This window comes from Artibeus jamaicensis, unplaced genomic scaffold (assembly GCF_021234435.1).
Source record: "Artibeus jamaicensis isolate MK-2021 breed Jamaican fruit bat unplaced genomic scaffold, CSHL_Jam_final contig_65, whole genome shotgun sequence".
Lineage (NCBI taxonomy): Eukaryota > Metazoa > Chordata > Mammalia > Chiroptera > Phyllostomidae > Artibeus > Artibeus jamaicensis.
The window spans coordinates 3557903-3573698 of record NW_026521913.1 but is presented as its reverse complement, the minus strand read 5'-3'; the positions used below and the strand labels follow the sequence as shown (position 1 = coordinate 3573698).

The window sequence follows — 15796 nt, the reverse complement described above, 5'->3', positions numbered from 1 at the left end:
ATCCTCTCATGACCATTTTTCTTTCCTTTGTTCTTCTTATCCCCTTTTTGATTATAACATTGTTTCTCTTTTCACTTTTATTATTCTTTGCATTTCATCATTGATATTGTGTTGTTGCTGTCTTGCTTGTATGGATTTTATTTTCTGTGTGTTTTTTTTTTCTATCAGTACCTGTACAACAGTGTACAAAATGCGGTTGGACTTATGGCCAACATGAAGTCATAGGCAGAAACATGTTGCCTCCTTTCACAATCAAAAGAAAGACAACAACACATTTAAAAACAAAAAAACCCAACCAGAACAGCCAGAAAACTGAACTGTATGGAAGTCTGACAACAAGGAGTTAAAGAAGAAACATCCATTCAGATTGGTAGAAGGGGTGGAACTGGTCGGCTGGGGTGGAGAGGATGCATGGCAAAGTGGTGGCTGGAGGGCCAGGTGGGCAAGACAGTGGCTGGCAGTCCCACATTTGCATGCAGATAAACTGGGAGGATCAACTGGGGAATGAGAGACTGCACAATCCAGGGTTCCAGTGTGGGAAAAGAAAGCCTCAAAACCTCTGGCAGCAAAAACTTGTGGGGGTTGCAGCAGGAGAAACTCCCAGTCTTACAAGAGAGTTGACTGGAGAGACTCACAGGGTCCTTGAACATACACAAACCCACCCACCCAGAAACCAGCACCAGAAGGGCCAAATTCCTTGTCAGTAATGGGGGAATGACTGAAAGCAGGATGAGAACGGAAAAAGCAGCATCGTTCCCTCTCTGACCACTTTCCCACATACAGCACTAAACTCAGTAACGTGGGCTGCTCTACCATGGTGAATACCTAAGGCTCTGCCTCTTACAGTGTAACAGATGCACCAAGACAAAGAAACATGGCCCAACAAAAAGATCAGATCAAAACTCAAGAAAAAGTACTAAGTGACAAGGAGATAAACAACCTATCAGATTCAGAGTTCAAAATACTGGTAATCAGGATACTCACAGAAATGACTGAGTATGGGCACAAAATAGAGGAAGAAGTAAAGGCTATGCAAAGTGAAATAAAGCAAAACATAAAGGGAACCAGTGGTGACGGGAAGGAAACTGGGACTCAAATCAATGATTTGGAGCAGATGGAAGAAATAAACATTCAACCAGAACAGAATGAAGAAACAAGAACTCAAAAAAAAAAAAAAATGAGGATAGGCTGAGGAACCTCTGGGACAACTTTAAATGTTCCAACGTCCAAAACATAGGGTTGCCAGGAGAAGAGGAAGAGCAAAAATTAAAAACTTATTTGAACAAATAATGAATAAGAATTTCCCCAGTCTGGCAAAGAAAATAGAATTCCAGGAAGTCCAGGAAGCTCAGAGAGACCCAACGAAGTTGGACCTAAGGAGGAACACACCAAGGCACATCATAATTACATTACCCAAGATTAAAGATAAGGAGAGAATCTTAAAAACAGCAAAAGAAAAGAAGAGAGTTACCTACACAGGAGTTCCCATAACACTATCAGCTGATTTCTCAAAAGAAACTCTACAGGCAAGAAGAAACTGAAAAGATGTCTTTGAAGTCATGAAAGGCAAGGACTGACATCAAAGATTACTCTAGCTGGCAAAACTATCATCTGGAATGAGAGGGCAGATAAAGTGCTCTCCAGATAAGGTCAAGTTGAAGGAATTCATCATCAACAAGCCATTATTATAGGAAATGTTAATGAGACTTATCTAAGAAAAATAAGAAGATCACAAGTATCAACAGTAAAGTGACAACAAACTCACAACCATCCACAACCAAAGCTAAAACAAAAAACAAAACAAAACAAAAACTAAGCAAATAACTAGAACAGGAAGAGAACCAGAGAAATGGAGATCACATGAAGGGTTATGAGCGGGGAAGGGGTGGGGGAATAATCAGGGAAAGGGACAGGGAATAAGAAGCATAAGTGGTAGATACAAAATAGACAGGGGGAGGTTAATAATAGTGTTGGAAATGTAGAAGCCTAAGAACGTATATGTATGACCCATGGACATGAACTAAGGTGGGGGGAATGCTGGTGGGAGAGGAGGTGTAAGATGGAGGGAAATAAATGGGAGAAAAGATGGGATGACTGTAATAGCATAATCAATAGGATATATATTTTTTTAAAAGACATGCTGGGGTTGATCCTCTCAGTCACCCAGCTGGAGGATAGAACCCACTAACAAATGGGCCAACATCAATCAAGACCCAAATACAACAGGAGAACCTACATAAACCACACAAGGGGCACTGCTGGATCATCCAGCCAAGGAGATCAAGGGGACTGCACTACTGAGTCCCAAAGGACTCCTATTATGTAAACCCACCCCACAAAGATATGGAGTCAAAATGGATCTATCTAATGTGTAGAAATAAACAAAAAGAGTCAGCTAAAATGGTGAAATAAAGAAGAAAGCCCCAAAAGGAGGAACAGGAGTATCCCCACAAAAAAAAACTAAATTAAATTGAGGCGAGCAATTTATCAGACATAGAGTTCAAAGTAATGGTTATAAGGACACTCAAGGAACTTACTGAGAACTATAAAGAACTTAATGTGAACTACATAAGCATGAAACAGGACACAGAAACCATGACTAAAAACCAGTTGGAAATGAAAAATTAAATATCTGAAATGATATTAAAAGGAATTAAAAGCAGGCTATATGAAGCAGAAGATTGAACCAGCAGTTTGGAAGACAAAGGTAGAAAACAGCACCCAATCAGAGCAACGAAGAGAAAATAAGACTTAAAAAGAATGAGGATAGTTTAAAAAAACAACATGTCTCATGTCTTCATGAGACAACATGAAACATGACAATATCTAATTCATAGGGATACCAGAAGGAGAAGAAAAGGAGAAAGGGGTAGAAAACCCATTTGAAAAAGTAATGACAGAAAATTTCAGTAATCTGGTGAAGGAAAAAGCCACACAAGTTTAGTCACACAAGATGATTGCAAAGAGACCCACACCAAGACACATCACAATTTAAATGGCAAAATTTAAAGCCAAAGAATCTTAAAGTCAGCTCGAGAGGAACATCCAGTTACCTACAAGGGAGCTCCAATAAGACTGTCAGCTAATTTCTCAGGCCAGAAGGGACTGACATGAAGTATTCAAAGTAATGAAAAGCAATGATCTGCCACCAAAAGATAATGAAGGAGAACTTCCCCTGTATTCAGCAAGGCTACCATTTAAAACTGAAAGTAAAATTGAAGGCAAGATAAAGAGCTTCCCAGATGCCCCCCCCACAAAAAAAAAACTTTAAAGGAGTTTATTAACACCAAACAAGCATTCACATAAGTTAATGGGACTGCTTTAAGAAGAAGTAATAGAGAGAGAAGAACATAGGTATAAAGGAACAAAAGGGAAATGAACAAGTCCTATTAATAATAATCTTAAATATAAATGGATTATATGCTCCAGTCAAAAGACATAGGGTAGCTGAACAGATTAGAAAGCACAACAAACTAGACAACAAAACAAAGGCCATAAAAAGAGACACCAAAGGTCACTACATATATTAAAGGGATCAATCCAACAAAGGGATATAACCATTATAAACATATATGCACCCAGTACAGGGGCACCTAAACATACAAAGAAAATATAGGTAGACTTTAAGGAAGAGATCAACAGCAATACAGTTATTGTAGAGAATTTTAATATCCACCATCACCATTGGCCATATCTTCTGGATAAAAAATTAATCTAACAGGAAATAGCTACCTCAAATGACATACTAGATTGAATAGATTTCATTGAAATTTACATATTCTTCTCAAGTGCACATGGAGCAGTCTCAAAGACAGACTACATGGTAGGACATAAGTCTTAACAAATACAAGAAAAACTGAAATCATATCAAGTATTTTCTTGGATCACAATGTCATAAAACTAGAAATCAACCTTGGTAAAGAAAACTAAAAATCATTCAAATACATTGAGGCTAAATAGCATATTATTAAATAATGAATAGGTCATCAATGAGATCAAGTAAGAAATCAAAAAGTACCTGGATACAAATGAAAATGAATACACAACAACCAAAACCTATGGTACACAGCAAAAGCAGTCTTGAGAAAGAAGTTCATAGCACTACAGGCCTACCTCAAGAAGACAGAAAAATCTTAAACAATCTACACTTAAAAGAACAAGGAAAAGAACAACATACAAAGCCCAGAGTAAGTAGAAAGGAGAAAATAATCAAGACCAGAGCTGAAAAAAATGACAGAGACAAAAAAAAAAAAGTACAAAGAAGCAATGAAACCAGGAGCTGGTTCTTTGAAAAAGTAAACAAGATTGATGAACCTTTAAACAGACTCATCAAGAAAAAAAGAGAGATGCCACAAACAAATAAAATGAGAAACAAAAGAGAAGTAACAACTGATATCAGAGAAATACAAGGGACTGGACAAACTGGAAAAAACTGATATATTTTTAGAAACATATAATCTTCCAAAACTGAATCATGAAGAAACAGATACTTGAATAGACTTATCAAAAGTAATGAAATTGAAAGAATAATAATTTAAAAACTCCCAGAAAACTACAGTTCTGAACCAGATGGCTTCACAAGATAATTTTACCAATCATTCAAAGAAGACATAACACCTATCTTTGTCAAACTATTCCAAAAAATTCAAGAGGAGAGAAGACTTCCAGGCTCTCTTCATGAGGCCTGTATTATCCTAGTTTCAAAACCAGATAAAGACACAACAAAGAAAGAAAATTATAGGCCAATATCCCTGGTAAACATAGATGTTAAAATCCTTAACAAAATATTAGGAAACTGGATCCAACAACACATCAAAAAGATCATGCCCAATGATCCAGTGGAATTTATCCTGGAGATGCAAGGTTGATATAATACTTGCAAATCAATAAATGTGAAACATCACAGAGGCAAAATGAAAGATATAAATCACACGGTCATATCAATATTCCAGAAACACATTCAGTAAAATCTAGCACCCATTTACAATAATAACTCTCAGCAAAGTACAAATAGAGGGATCATACCTCCAGATAATAAAGACAATATATACAAAAAAAACCTACACAGGCTGTGACTTCCACCAAAGATGAAGGCATAGGTAGATACACTTTGTCCCCTTGCAAAACCAAAAGAAGGACAGCAACAAATTTAAAAACAATAAATAAAATGAACTCTATGGAAGTCCAACAACCACGGAGTAAAAGAAGAAACATTCATCCAGACTGGTAGGAGGAGCAGAGATGGGCAACCAGGGTGGAAAGGACTTGCAGCAAGGTGGCGGCCCCATATTGTCCTGCAGATAAACCAGGAGGAACAACTGAAGAGTGACACAGACCGCAAAACACAGGGTTCCAGCATGGGGAAATAAAGCCTCAAAACCTCTGGCTGAAAAAACCTCTGGGAGTTAAGGCAGCAGGAGAAACTCTAAGCCCCTGAGGAGAGTTTGCTGGAGACACCCACGGGGTCCAAGAATGTTCACAAAACCACCAACCCAGGAATCAACACCAGAATGGCCCAATTTCAATGTGGGTAGTGGGGTTAGTGACTGAAAGTCAGGCAAGAGAAGAGCAAACAGCGTTGTTCCCTCTTGAAACCCTCCCCCACATACAGCACCCATAGCAAAGTGATGTGGGTTGCCCCACCCTGGTGAATACCTAAGGCTCTTCCCCTAACAACAGAATAGATGTGCTGAGACAAAGAAATATGGCCCAAATGAAGGAAATTATCGAAACTCCAGAAAAAATACAACTATGTGATGAAGAGATAGCCAACCTATCAGATGCAGAGTTCAAAAGGCTGGTAATCAGAATGCTCACAGAAATGGTTGAGTATGGTTGCAAAATAGAGGAAAGAGTGAAGTCTATGAAAACTGAATTAAAGAAAAATGCACAGGGAACCAACAGTGATGGCAAGGCAACCAGGACTCAAATTAATGGTTTGGAGCAAAAGGAAGAAAGAAACATTCAATTAGAAAAGAATAAAGAAACAAGAATTCAAAAAAAATAAGGAGAGGCTTAGGAACCTCCAGGGCATCTTTAAACATTCCAATATCCGCATCATAGGGGTGCCGGAAGGAGAAGAGGAAGAACAAGAAATTGAAAATTTATTTGAAAAGATAATGAAGGAGAACTTCCCCAATCTGGCAAAGGGAAAATTTTCAGGAACTCCAGGAAGCTCAGAGAGTCCCAAAGAGGTTGGACCCAAGGAGGAACACGCTAAGGCACATCACAATTACATTAGCCAAGATTAAAGATAAGGAGAGAATCTTAAAAGCAGCAAAACAAAAGAAGACAGTTACCTACAAAGGAGTACCCATAAGACCGTCAGCTGATTTCTCAAAAGAAACCTTCCAGGCAAGAAGGGGCTGGAAAGAAGTATTCCAAGTCATGAAAGGCAAGGACCTATATCCAAGATTACTCTATCCAGCAAAGATATCATTTAGAATGGGAGAGCAGATAAAGTGCTTTCCAGATAAGGTGAAGTTAAAGGAGCTCATCATCACCAAGCCCTTATTACATGAAATGTTAAAGGAAATTATCTAAGGAGAGGAAGAAGATCACAACTATGAATAGTAAAATGACAATGGACTCACAACTATCAACAACCAAACCTAAAAAAACAAAAACAAACTAAGCAAACAACTAGAACAGGAACAGAAGCCTCAAAATGGAGATTACATGGAGGGTTATCAGCAGGGAGGGGTGGGAGGAGAATGAGGAAAAAGGTACAGGAAATAAGAAGCAAAAATAGTGGGCACAAAATAGACAGGGGGAGGTTAAGAATAGTATAGGAAATGTAGAAGCCAAAGAACTTTTATGTATGATCCATGGACATGAACTAAAGGCAGGGGCGATGTGAATGAGAGGAGGGGCTGCAGGGTAGAGGGGAAAAAAGGTGGGATAATGGGACACCTGTAATAGCATAATCAATGAAATATATTTAAAAATAAAATTTTAAAAAGAAAAACATAATGAAGAACTTCCTTAATATGGTAAAGGAAATAAACTTCCAGAATGAAAGCTCAAAGAATCCCAAAGAAAGTTGGATCCAAGGAAGCACACATCTAGGCACATCATAATTAAGTTACCCAAGATTAAAGATAAGGAGACAATCTTAAAAGCACCAAGAGAAAAGGAGACCATTACCTACAAAGGTATTTCCATAAGATTATCAGCTGATTTCTGAAAAGAAACCTTGCAGGCAAGAAGAGGCTGGAAAGAAGTATTAAAAGTCATTAAGGACAAGGGCCTCCATCCAAGATTACTCTATCCAGCAAAGCTATCATTTAGAATGGGAGGGCAGATAAAGTGCTTCCCAGATAAGGTCAAGTTAAAGGAGTTCATCATCACCAAGCCCTTACATGAAATGTTAAAGAGACTTACCTAACAAAAAGAATATCAAGACTATGAACAGTAAAATGACAACAAACTCACAACTACCTACAACCAAACCTAAAAAAAAAAAAAAGATGAAGCAAGCAAACAACTAGAACTGGAACAGATCCACATAAATAGAGATCACATGGAGAGTTATCAGCAGGGAGGCTGAGGGGGGTGAATAGGGGAAAAGGTACGAAGGATAGGAAGCATAAATGGTAGGTACGAAACAGACAGGAGAGGTTAAGAATAGTATGGGAAATGGAGAAGCCAAAGAATTTATATGCATGACCCATGGACATGAGCTAAAGTGGTGGAATGATGGTGGGGGGTGGGTACAGAGTGGAGGAGAATAAAGGGGATAAGAAAATGGGACACCTTCATAGCATAATCTATAAAATATATTTTTAAAAACCTACAGCCAACATCATACTCAATTAGGAAAAAACTAAGAGCATTTCCCTTCATTCAGGAACAAGACACGGATGACCACTTTCACCACTCTTATTCAACATAGTACTGGAAGTGCTAGCCACAGTGATCTAAAAAGAAGAAGAAATAAAAGTTACCCAAATTGGAAAGTGGAAGTAAAAACTGTCATTATTTGCAGACAACATGCTATTGTACAGAAGAAACCCTAAGGACTCCACCAAAAAACCACTAGACCTAATAAATGAATTTGGCAAAGCAGCAGGATACAAAATCAATACTTAGAAATCAATGGCATTTTTATACACTGATAATGAAGTATTTGAAGGAGAAAGTAAAGAAACAATCCCATTTACTATTGCAAGAAAAAAAATAAGGTACCTAGGAATAAATTTAACCAAGAAAGTAAAAGACCTGTACCCAGAAAACTACAGGACACTTAAGAAAGAAATTGATGAAGACAGAAGTAAGTGGAAGCATATACTGTATTCATGGATTGAAATAACTAACATCATTAAAATGTCCATATTAGCCCTGGCTGGTGTAGCTCAGTGGATTGAGCGTGGGGTCTGGGAACCAGAGAATCATGGTTCCATTCCCAGTCAGGGTACATGCCTGGGTTACAGGCCAGTTCCCAGCAGGGGACACAGGAGAGGCAACCATACATTGATGTTTCTCTCTCTCTCTCCTTCCCTTCCCCTCTAAAGATATATAAATAAAATCTTTTTTAAAAAGTCCGTATTACCCAAAGCAATCCATAGATTTAACACAATTCCTATTAAAATACCAATGGCATATTTCACACATCTAAAACAAACATTCCAACAATTTATATGGAACCAAAGAAGATTCTGAATAGCTTCAGCAATCTTGAGAAAAAAGAACAAAGTTGTAGGTATCATAATGACTGATATCAAACTATCAGGCTACTATAATCAAAACACTCTGGTATTGGCATAAGAACAGAAATATAGGTCAATGGAAATGAGCAGAGAGCCCAGATATTAACCCACATGTTTATGTTCAATTGATATTTGACAAAGGAGGAAAGAGCATACAAGGGAGTAAAGACAGTTTCTTCAATAAATGGGGTTAGGAAAACTGGACTGGTACATGCAAATAAATGAAACTAGAACACTACCAACTCATACCACACACAAAAATAAACTAAAAATGGATAAAATATTTAAATGTAAATCATGAATCCATAAAGATCATAGAAGAAAACACAGGCACTAAAATCTCAGATATCTCACATAATAATATTTTTGCTGATATATCTCCTAGGGTAAGGGAAACAATGGAAAAAATAAACAAATAGTACTACATCAAATTAAAAAGCTTCTGCATGCTAAAGAAACCATTAGCAAGGTAAAAAGGGAACTCATGGTATTTGAAAGGATATTTGCCAATGATACATCTGATAAGGGTTTAAGCTCCAAAATATACAAAGAATTAATACAACCCAAAACCAGGAAGACAATCAAATTTAAAAAATGGGCAAAGGATGTGAACAGACACTTCTCCAAAGAATACACACAGATGGCCCAAAGACATATGAAAAAAATGCTGAACATCTCTAAACATCACAGAGACGCAAATTAAAACCACAGTGAGATATCACCTCATACCTGTAAGACTGGATACCATCAATAAGTCTCAAACAACAAGTGCTGGAGAGGTTGTGGAGAAAAGGGAACCCTAGTGCACTGTTGGTGGCAATGCAGACTGGTGCAGCCTCTGTGGAAAATAGTATGGAGTATCCTGAAATAATTAAAAACGGAACCCCCTTTTGACACAATGTTCCAATTTCTGGGAATATATCCTAACAATCCAGAAATACCAATTAAAAAAATATGGACCCCTATGTTCATAACACTGTTATTGATAATAGTCAGGATCTGGAAACAGCTTAAGTGCCCACCAGTAGAAAAGTGGGGTAAGAAAACTGTGGTAAGAATGCAATGGAATACTACAGAGTAGTAAAAAAAAAAGAGGGAACTCTTACCTTTTGCAACAGCATGAATGGACCTGGAGAATATTATGTTAAGTGAAATAAGCCAGGCAGTGAAAGAAAAATACTGTATGATCTCAGTTATATGTAGAATGTAATACACAAAATATACTAAGTAAAATAGGAACAGGAGGACAGTTACGTGGAATTAACCGACAGTTGCCAAGAGGGGAAGTGGGGACCAGATGAAGATAAATGGTAAAGGGATAAGCCTAAGAACATATATGTATGACCCATGATCATGGACAACAATGAGGGGATTGCTTGAAGGTGGGGCTGGGTGGAGGAGGTCAAAGGGAGAGAAACCAGGGACAAATGTAATCACGTAAACAATAAAATATAATTAAAAAAGAAAATATAAAGGGGAAAAAGGGGGAGGGATTTTGAGGAAAGTTAGAGGGGGGGGGGGGGGGGGGATGGAGTATTATACTTAAAAGTAAGAAAATATAAATGCAGATAACTGATGAAAAGTTACTGATTGTATTGTTATAAACTGTAAATTTAAAGTACACACTGGATTTCAAAAACTGAGAATAAGAGTGTAAAATATCTCACTAATAATTTTTTGTTCTGATTACATGTTGAAATGATTAAATTTTGGACATATTGAGTTAAATATTATTAAATTGGAGTTCACCTGTGTCTTTACTTTTTTTTAATGCGGCTTATGGAACATTTAAATAACTACTTATTTGGCTCAATTTCACTGTGTGTCTGACAGTGGTGTCCCAGACTGTCTGTGCACCACACATCCCACTTAATCATCTGCCAGGTACCTGCAGAAGCAGCCTAATCTTCCCAAAGCTAATTTGTCCCTTTGGGATCTGGCCTCCTTCTGAACCCTGTGAAGGTATTACTTGTGCTAATGTAAAACTCTGGGGACATTTGTGCAACCCAAAGGAGTGAACCATTGTTTGACCAAATCTTCCTTTTTTTCCAGAAAAATAACACAGCTCTTTTTGGGGACTTTAGTATCAAGTTATTGAATACTGGGAGCTGAAAATAAGGACTGGTTTCCAAGTCCCAGTGGGCTTCCTCTTGGAGAAGGAGACTATAATGAATTGCTTTGAGTTGAATCTGAAGTTCTATGAATGACATAATGAAGGTATCTTATTCCCATTTCCCCATATCCTGAAATAAAATTGAATTAAAAATAAACATGTGTTTTAACTTTTTGAATCCATCACTGCTTTTGTAATGCTGAAGATCTGCCTTTACATGTTCTTCAAAATAGAAATGAATAAACTTAGTGGAATTACTTTGAGGCATCTCTGAGGGAAATCAACTGTGTTAATCCTGTTTTAGGATAATCTAAATTGCTTTATGAGCTTCAAAATGCCTTAATATTAACTAGAAAATATGATGGAAAACGTTATTGCAAGACTACATTATATGAAAAGTGAGGGAATACAATCTATAATCACATACTTTTCAGGTAAGATAATTAAACTGTATTTGTATTTTGCTTCAGGATAAAGAATATCTGGGCAAAATAAAGAAGTAGATACTTTGCTATTAATTAGGCAACTGAAGAAGTACAGTTGTTAACTGATAAAACGTTGGTTAGAATCTTCATCCTTTGACAACAACTAAACGAAAATGGAGAAAGAGGCCAGGACTCCCTGAGATGGAGTATCTTAATTTGCACATGGATGTTTGCCTGGGGGGAGCCCCTCCTACACAGCAGGCACTAAGGCAGGACCAAGGAGAAAATTAACCACAAGTATTCACTTTCCTGTCCTCACAAAAGCAATGTAATGGTCTCAGAATTTCTTGAGCTAATGTAATCTATAGAGTAATACAATAGTCTAATTCACTTCAGTGTAATTTCTGACATTTTCACGTTATACTAGCACTCTATTAATGAATTGATTCTTAAAAAAGGTAACACTGGTCATGCTATCTCAAAAAAGAAATTATGCACTAAAAGAAAACTATTATAACATCATGACTGAAAAATTAAGGTTACCTTTTGTCAAAAATGACAATATTTTCCATTTTTAAGAGGTCATGACATGTCAGTCACCCTTATTATCAGAACACAGAAACAGGTGAAACTCCTACATTCAACAGCATTTCAAATGTCTGGACAATGAATATGGCATTTTGCTTTTCTAGCTTACAAAACCAATTACATTACTCAAAATTCAGCATGTACTTACAGGAAAGAGACTGAAAACAAAATCCATAAAATCCAATGACCTGTAAACAAAATAGCAGGCATTGTCACTGACCTGCAAGCAAATCAGTTCATTATACATTTAGGATTTTTTACCACTTTCTCCCCTTCAGGCAGTGATCAGCCAACCACTAGTCAGAATGTGTGTCTGGCTGAATCTTAATCAGCTGCAGAAGTCATAAGCTTCATACATCTATAATAAAGTATCTTTCTAGAACTGAAGGTACTATTATTGCAATTAATAATCTCTGTACATTCAAAAAGCAAAACAGTCACTCTGTGAACATGATTCCTCCCTGTCTTTTTAGAAAAGAGGAGGAGGAGGGGCAGATGTGGGCATATTATAAGATACTCTGATCTTTTTTTATATGGAAAAGATATACACCAGCTGCAGATGTATATTCACAGGTAAACCATAGTGGGTCACTGAATTTCTGTCTGAAAATTCAAAAATCACATTCCAAGCACAATCATACCTGAATGCAAATATACACAACAAATTTAAAAGGGTTTATAGGCTTTTTAGATGTTTACCCTATAATTAAATTAATAGGATTTCCTTTTTCAACTTTCCAGATGTCCAAAGAAATTTAAAATTTAAAAGGAAAAAAAGTGTAAGTAAAACATAGTTCTAAGTAAGGCTAGGAGACTAGGAATGTGTTTAAATACATCCTCTAAAAGGAAATGTCCAGCGGTGCTCTTGGTCACCTAAAAGATGTTCCAGAACATTCCAGTATATCAAATGGGTCAGTCTACTCCTCTTTAAGATTGTCTGGGGACAAAATGGTGGAGTACGTGGGCACCCTAAAGAAGGTATGAAATCTAGGCATCGAGGGCAGGGGTTCATGTTCAAACTACAAGGGGCAGCAAGTACTGAACACATAGGTGTTCTGGAGGGACAGGAAGTGGGATGGTTCAGTCATCTGCTTTGACGCCATGACTTCTCCTTTCAGCAGCTGCCCTAGATTGTTGTTTGGTGTTCTAATAACCCTTTCTCAGATTACCTTTGGGTGAAGCCATAGCCCCAGATCCTGTGGGGAACATGAGGCAAGGGACTAAGCTATTTAGCCTGGCCCCTGCCATCGGATCAAAAATGAGCATACAGCCTGATCAGACCCAATGGGACTTTGGCTGGAAAGCTAAACCCAAACCAGAATGTCCTCCTCATGAGCTTTTGGTGCAGAGCCTGAGCCTACTGTCCACTTTTTAGCCCCAGATGGAGACAATGCTATGAGAATGGGGCCAGCAGCAGAGGACCAGAGCTGGGAGGGGAGAGAGAAACTTAGTCCTTGATTGGGCTATGTAAGTCCTCAATCAAGCCATATTGAAAATCATCCTGACACTGGACTTATCCTGTGTTATGTAAGGCAATTATCCATAGATTTTTTTTGAATCTAGATTGAGTTAAATTTTCTGTTACTTGCAACAACAAAAACAAAATCTCCAGACAAGCAGCATCTAAATCCAAAGTTTCTCTAAATAAATAAATAAATAAATAAATAAATAAATAAATAAATAAATCCAAAGTTTCTCCAAAATGAAACCTTTAGAGAATGGGGAGCAGCACACAGTTACATAAGTGATAATTTTCCATATCCCCAAATGTGATACAAATGAGCCAGACTCTGGAGAGCCCAGTGCTATGAGCAACTCAAATTTTATGAACTGGAATCTCTGGGAATGGGGTCAAGGAACCTGTGCTTTTTAAAAATCTTCCCAGGAGATTAGGATGTGTGGCTAGGTTTGGAAACCACTGGCTCTGAAATATTAAAATGTTAGGCCACCGACACCGTAAGTGTCTTACCATAACAGACAACCTGAGGATCAATACTTGCCTTGCTTCATGTTTCTCATCAATACAAAACAGCTGAATACAAAAAGCAGAAGAGGCTCCCATGTAGATGGGGCGGAAGTAATTGGTCTCCTCAGGCAGTGAGATGGATGCTGAATTACTGACACAGTAATTGGTATCTTCAGTATCTAGGACTGGACCAAGATTTCCCAAGTCCTAGAGCAAGGAGAGAGGAGGAACCACATGGGAATCCTATTCATCTTCTGCCATGTAATGGATTAGTGGTCACATCATTACATTTCTACATGTAATGTAGTGGTCACATCTCTACATTACATCTCTACATCTCTAGGACTAATGTGACTATCTTACCTGAAACACATTATCCTGAGCCAGGCCTAGTTTTAAAGAGACATTCTTAATAAAATATTAAAAATTTATAAAAAGGACTGAAACAAGTTCTCCCATGAAAGTAAAAAAAAGGTTTCAGTTGGCCTTTGATATAGAAGGCACATTTTAACTGCATCACTGGTAGAGGTTAGAATATAGTAGTACTATAGTAGTATTACATATTAATTGGATAAGTAAAATACCTCTGTCCCCCAAAGCGTTTTCATTGTGAGTTTGTGATAAAAGAATTTTTGGATCTTGGGACTATTCAGGTGGTTTGGTAGTAAGGTGGAGCCCAGGAGGTCCAACTGCCCATAGCCACCAGGGGACTTAGCACTGAGTCCTTTTGGCCTCTTTTTTAGGGGTATCTAAGAAGATGTTATAGCTCAGTTAGAGGAAAATGATTCTTTCTGAGATCCTGCTTGGAGTTCCTTTAAATCAAAGTAATACATGCATATAGTAAAAATTAAAATAATACTTGCACTAAAAACTTAAAAAGAAAAATCAGGAGCCCCCTGATCCCCCCCAAGCCCCTCTCCCCATTGGATAGCACTTACAGCTTTCTCATTTCTTTTGCTATTTACCTCTATATTTCTGAATATGTGCTTATATTGTTATTTCTTAATTCATCAGTGTTTGAAATTCCTTTATGGATGTAACCCCCTTATACTACCCTCTTCCTTCAATATAATTATCACAAAATTCACGGTTAAAACAGTAAGTATTTACATTATTATGAATACGTAGGTATTACTATTACTGGAAGAAGTGTGATATAACTGTGTGGTCATCTGTGTACTTTGTTTTAATTCTGTTGATTTCCTAATTTTTTTACACACTTTGTCAGATTTGTCACATGTTTGTCGATATTATTTTCCAAACAATCAAGCATTTGAGATAATACTGTATTTTTCAGACTATAAGACACCCCCCCCCCCGCCGTTTGGGAGGAATATTGTTAATGCTGCTGTTGAGTTCTGTTTATATTTACATTGGTGAAATATTATGTTATTAAATATTTTACCACATTTTTAATTCAATTTTTTCCCTATTTTCCTCCTCTAAAACCTAGGTACATACCTCTTATGGTCTGAAAACTACGGGTATATGACTTCAGTTCTTCTCTTCACTTCCTCTGATCTAGCCTTGCTCACCTGCCAGCTACACTACCTGCATTATTGTTTTACAGCTTCTGTCTAGGTTCCAGGTCTTTTCATTGTCTTTTCTGTTCATGGTTTATGCCCTTTTATCAGTAAAGCACTTTTCTAGCTTCCTAAAATCAACTGTGCTTGGTAGGTAGCAAAAGACTCAACAGCTAACAGGGTACTTCATGGGGGGATCAAGTACAGACCTGGCATTTCACTGAGCAATCACCTCCAGGGAATTATTTGGATGCCTTTTCTGTGGGCCTGTCAGGCTTCCGGGGGAATTAAGTCCTCCAATCACCTACATGAGGCACTTGGTAGGCAAAATGGTGGTCTCCAAAAATGTGTGTGGCCTAATCTCCAGAACCTGTTGACATTACTTGACAGGGTCAAAGAGACTTTGTAGATGTTATTAAATTGAGGATTTTGAGACAACGAGATTATCTTAGATTATCTGGGTAGGCCCAAAG

General features: G+C 37.5%; 1 protein-coding gene across 1 annotated transcript in view; it reads right to left on the bottom strand.

Annotated features, from left to right (window-relative positions):
* The window catches only part of CFAP61 (cilia and flagella associated protein 61), a 430478-nt gene that overhangs the window by 241278 nt on the left and 173404 nt on the right, over nt 1–15796 (bottom strand). The window contains exons 11-12 of the mRNA XM_053670941.1: nt 13835–14007; nt 11983–12022 (exon numbers count right to left, since the gene is read on the bottom strand). Of these exons, the coding sequence (XP_053526916.1) occupies nt 11983–12022; nt 13835–14007 (213 nt within the window). The remainder of the gene's footprint in view (nt 1–11982; nt 12023–13834; nt 14008–15796) is intronic.